Source organism: Olea europaea, chromosome 14 (assembly GCF_002742605.1).
Source record: "Olea europaea var. sylvestris chromosome 14, O_europaea_v1, whole genome shotgun sequence".
In the NCBI taxonomy this organism is placed as follows: Eukaryota; Viridiplantae; Streptophyta; class Magnoliopsida; order Lamiales; family Oleaceae; genus Olea; species Olea europaea.
Window position 1 is genome coordinate 8,062,618 of NC_036250.1, and position 5,019 is coordinate 8,067,636.

A 5,019-nucleotide genomic window follows, 5' to 3' on the forward strand; every position below is an offset into this window, starting at 1 on the left:
CATACGGCAGAGCATATCTTATTCTCCAGGGCAAAATTTTTATTGCATTGATATCATATTCATTAAATTCTTTGCTCTTTCTCGTTACGAGTCATTTTATTTTCTTTCATGGCGCATGCTTGTCGATGGGGTATTGAAAAATTGTTGAGTACTTGTGGTTAGAAGGCGGTATATAGTACTTAAGACATGAGAAGAAGGGGGCAAAAATCTTAATGAGTTATTTATCCCGGTAATAAACTTGCTACAAGCTTTTGTTTGTAGGCAGGGGAAAAGAAATCTATCAAGTGAAGGATATTGGCTCGCCAGGAAATTTAAAAGATGATTTGTGCAGACAAGATGTTCTTGGTGTTGCTTCCACTGGGATACCTAGTGATGATAGTTCTAGACCAGGAGGTGACAAAAATATTATCAAACAGACATATAATGAGGACATTGTTGTAGCTTCAAATGCAATTGTGTCTCTCGCTGAAAGACAACCTCCTCGAGTTATCTGCTCTGACGAACAAGATTGTATGAAAGTTAAGAATAGAATTCTGGATCATGAGAAGCACCAAGCTACAGTTGTTCCAAGATATTTGAATCTTGAGCCTTCTCTTGCAATGGATTGGCTTGAGATCTCATGGGATGAATTGCACATTAAGGAGCGTATTGGTGCTGGTAATTATTCTTCTATTTTTTAGAGTATTCTCTTGTATAATTTAGATGCTTCTTTTTTTGAACTCACATTTTTTATTACCTCTTACAGGTTCATTTGGGACAGTGCATCGAGCTGAATGGCATGGATCAGTGAGTGTTATATGGCTTTAAATTTTACCATCTATAATATAGATGCACTAAATTGTTTTGCATTACCTTGGTTCGTTGTTGTTTCTGAGTGTTCAGGTGTACGGTAAGTTTAACGGAGTTAAATATTGCTATTGTTACAGGATGTTGCAGTTAAGGTTCTAACTATCCAGGATTTTCATGATGATCAGTTCAAAGAGTTCCTTAGGGAGGTATGATTAGTAAATCTGAATGATGAAATTTCCTAGAGGCACTTCTTTCTTCCTTCACTTTGATGGCATTGGCCTAAGCTTTACTGTTGCTGGCACTTTTCAATTTTGACCAACCTTTACTATTGTACTCTTTCAGTATTCTCTCAAAGTTTGATTTGACTCATATATATTAAAGTATGCACTTTTATAAGTGAGAGATACACACTCTCTGTATTAAGCACTTTCAGTAGTGAAACATTATTCTTTTTCCTTTTTTCTCTATGGGGGAGTGGGATTAAAGTGACGTATCATTTTGGTTTCACACCCTGACTTCTTGTTTGCTAGAATGAGCCTTACTTTCCTGAACTATATTTCTTTAATGTATTCATTGGTTCTCTAGAGTTGCTGTCAAACATTAATATCTATATTACGTTTTTTAAGGTTGCTATTATGAAACGCGTTCGACATCCAAATCTAGTTCTCTTCATGGGTGCTGTTACCAAACGTCCACATCTATCTATTGTAACAGAGTATCTTCCAAGGTAAATAGGTTACAAAGATCCTATGAAACAAATTAAACTATGTAAATATGAAGTGACAATATGTATGGTAACCTTGGTATCTGAAAATTTTGTGGAATAGGGGTAGCCTATACAGACTAATACACAAGCCAGCTGCCGGCGAAATCTTAGATCCAAGGCGGCGGTTACGAATGGCTCTGGATGTGGTATGTTTCAATTCTCATCAATTCCTCCTAACTGTTTTTGTTATGTTTATAAATTTCCTAATATATGATGCATTCAGGCTAAGGGCATCAATTATCTTCATCATCTTAACCCGCCCATTCTTCACTGGGACCTTAAATCTCCAAATCTTTTGGTTGATAAAAATTGGACTGTAAAGGTACAATTCTCACTGATTTCTTTACAAATGTACCTCCTCAAGGCTTCATCTGAATTAACTTCATTTCACTCATGGCTCAGGTCTGCGATTTTGGTTTGTCAAGGTTCAAAGCAAACACGTTCATTTCATCAAAGTCTGTTGCTGGAACGGTAAGAATTCTCTTTTTCTATACACACACACACACAAACACACACACAGAGAAATGCTAGTTTTGTTGGATTTCTTGGTACAAAGACATAAAAAGAGAGAATCTATGTTTTTTTCTCATTCCATAAGTTTGAGAACAAGCACGTCCTTCCATCCCAGCCTCTAAACCAAAAGAAAGAAAATTAAAAAAGAGAGCACATGTCCATAGAATTTAGTTTGGTGGGTAAAAGTTATTTATCATTCAAGCCTGAAAATAGCAAATAGATGTCTTAAAATTTGGAGTTATCCGTCTTAAGAATATTCTGGACCATGCATGACTTGAGATGAATATTGTACTTGATAAAGCTTCATTTTTAATTGCAGCAGTTTTTGATCTTAAGAAAAAGAAATACAGTCTCACTAATTGTTGAGGTCAACTTTTTCAATTTCCAATATCAAGATTGATTTTGTCTAGTATATAATGCAAGGAAGTACGAGTCCTAGGCCTACAGTTTTTATTCTCACAAGTTCTTGAAATAGTAGGCTTTGGGAGAAAAACATTACCATTTGGGGAATAAAATTGATAAAGTTATTTTTTCCAACATAGGAAAATAAGAACTTAATAGATGATGAAACCAAGTACCATTCTGTCTAATGAACTTTGTAAGTACCATTCTGTCTTATGAACTTTGTTTTATAAAATGCCTTTGAAACTATCCCTAGAAGGAATAAATACTTCCAGACAAGTTTAAAACGAGAAAAAAGCTTGGAAAATTAATGAAGAAATGTAATAACCTAAAGGGAGGGAACAATGAGTACATAAGAATTCTCTATGATAATCAGAAGCCAAAGATGTGTATAATTCCAATAGTTACAGGTTGAGATCTATATTTTGTTATGCTATAGCAATGTAAGGTGTTTGGTAGTTGAGGCTTTTGAATTGGTCTTTGAAATGTTATTATGAATTCTGATAACCATGTCCCTGCCAATTTTAGCCATCATTCATTGTTCCTATAGTTATCATGCTTATGCGACCAGAGAAAACAGGGTATCAATCAGCAGTAACTCTCTTTCTTTTCATTTCAGCCCGAGTGGATGGCCCCTGAATTTCTTCGTGGAGAGCCCTCCAACGAGAAGTCTGATGTTTACAGTTTTGGAGTGATTATATGGGAACTTGTAACCATGCAACAGCCTTGGAGTGGACTTAGCCCCGCCCAGGTTCATCCTATCTTGTTCTGATATACTGTTTTGCCACAAATTTATTATTACTTGGATTGATGATATTTCTTTACGGTTTTTAAGATATATACTTTAATGCCGATAGCATGATCTTTTCAATCTTTCAGGTGGTTGGAGCAGTTGCCTTTCAGAATAGGAGGCTGGCAATCCCTCCAAACACGTCTCCAGTACTGATATCTTTGATGGAGTCTTGCTGGGCCGAGTAAGATTTTTGTTGCCACTTGTAGTCATTATGTCTTTCTAAATTCTTTTCTTCAGCAAAAAACTCGAGTAAATACTTCAGAATATGGTACTGGTATTAGTTAGCATTACAATATAGTTGGAAACCGAAAAAAGAAAAATGAAAAAAGGCAGCTACTCAGTGCAAAAGTTAGAATCCATCTGATTAATTGTATGGTTATTTGATTTTGGTTTAAGAAGCGTTTTAAGAATGTAAGATGGTGGAAAAAGTTCATTAATAAGATCTGATATGCAATGTGAGAAGGAAAGCATTACTGTTGATGAATATAGTTTTGAACTTTCTCTGATGACATGATGATCTCTTCTTTTGCCTTCAGTGATCCTGCACAACGCCCGACTATTGCTAGTATAATGGAGACATTAAAGAAGTTGCTCAAGTCCCCATTTCAATTAATACAAATGGGCCGGCCATGAAGCGCTGAGAAGGGTTCTTTTATACTACTACTCTCTCTGTTTTTTGGAGAGTCAAATATAGTTGTCAAATCAACTGTATTTAGTTTGCAAAAAATAAAATAAAGTCAGGTTTTAAGAAATGAGAATTGCCCATGGGAGTTGCAGGTCCAAAAAATGTATGCAACTTCTTATTTGGTCTCAAGAACAATTTATTGTAATCCATATCCGTGAAGAATGAATTAAGATGCCATTTACCTGTAGTTGGATCATCGGATTATACTCGATTTCAGCACTTATCATACGAAGTTATCCACAGGTTTGTCTGCGCTAATTTTATGTAGCGAAAGGGGAGGTACATTGGGTTTAGGGGAATCCTCCCAACTCGTTTGTAACTTCACAGTTAACGAGGGATGTTTTGAAGGATTACTGACATTCTGTCGGTGTTTCATCAAAACTATTCTCAATATACAAAGGGGAAGAGTCGACATGTCGACCCAAGCTACTTGGAAACCGACCACCAAGCCAATTCCCATCGACTCCGAAAGGTTGCCATGTGCTGCTTTCGACACTCGAATTTGTGGCCCGTTGTTAGCTGAACAGAAAGCTACAACTTCCATCATGTAATTCAGCGTTAATTCGACTTGCATGCTGTACTTGTGTTCTAAAAAGCGCTTAGGTGCAAATGCCAAGTTAGACGCGCGTTTTATTTTATTTTTTTGAAAAAGCTTTTTACTTGATTTTAGTTTTAAGTTTTTAATACATGACTTATGAAAATTTGAAAATTGTATAATTGATTAATTGTAGGAATTATTAAGTAAATATAGCATTTAATTATATTAAATGTTTGGTATGTAATATTTTAATTATTAAATAATTTTTAGAATGATTAGAAATAAGAAAAACATTGTTTTATATTTAGGCCTCGCCTAGGCTTCGGGGTAGCGATTGGGCCAAGTAGTTCATTGGCTCGCCCGCTCATCTCGTCGAAGCTCGATCCATGGAGTGCTCATGCTCATGGCACTGTCCACAAACCTAAGCTCGTGGGCTCGTCTTAAAAAAGTGATTGAACGATCATTCAAACTCTATAAATATTCCCTATTCGCTACAACAAAAATAGCATTTTACAACATTCCAAAAAATCTTG

At 35.8% G+C, this 5,019-nt stretch overlaps 1 protein-coding gene across 1 annotated transcript in view; it reads left to right on the plus strand.

Annotated features, from left to right (window-relative positions):
- The window catches only part of LOC111409465 (serine/threonine-protein kinase CTR1-like), a 10,064-nt gene extending 5,932 nt beyond the window's left edge, over positions 1-4,132 (plus strand). The window contains exons 6-15 of the mRNA XM_023039511.1: positions 243-657; positions 746-786; positions 927-995; positions 1,416-1,516; positions 1,617-1,701; positions 1,779-1,877; positions 1,958-2,026; positions 3,090-3,221; positions 3,350-3,444; positions 3,800-4,132. Coding sequence (XP_022895279.1) covers positions 243-657; positions 746-786; positions 927-995; positions 1,416-1,516; positions 1,617-1,701; positions 1,779-1,877; positions 1,958-2,026; positions 3,090-3,221; positions 3,350-3,444; positions 3,800-3,896 — 1,203 coding nt within the window. The 3' untranslated portion in view covers positions 3,897-4,132. The remainder of the gene's footprint in view (positions 1-242; positions 658-745; positions 787-926; positions 996-1,415; positions 1,517-1,616; positions 1,702-1,778; positions 1,878-1,957; positions 2,027-3,089; positions 3,222-3,349; positions 3,445-3,799) is intronic.
- The last annotated feature ends 887 nt before the right edge of the window (positions 4,133-5,019 follow it).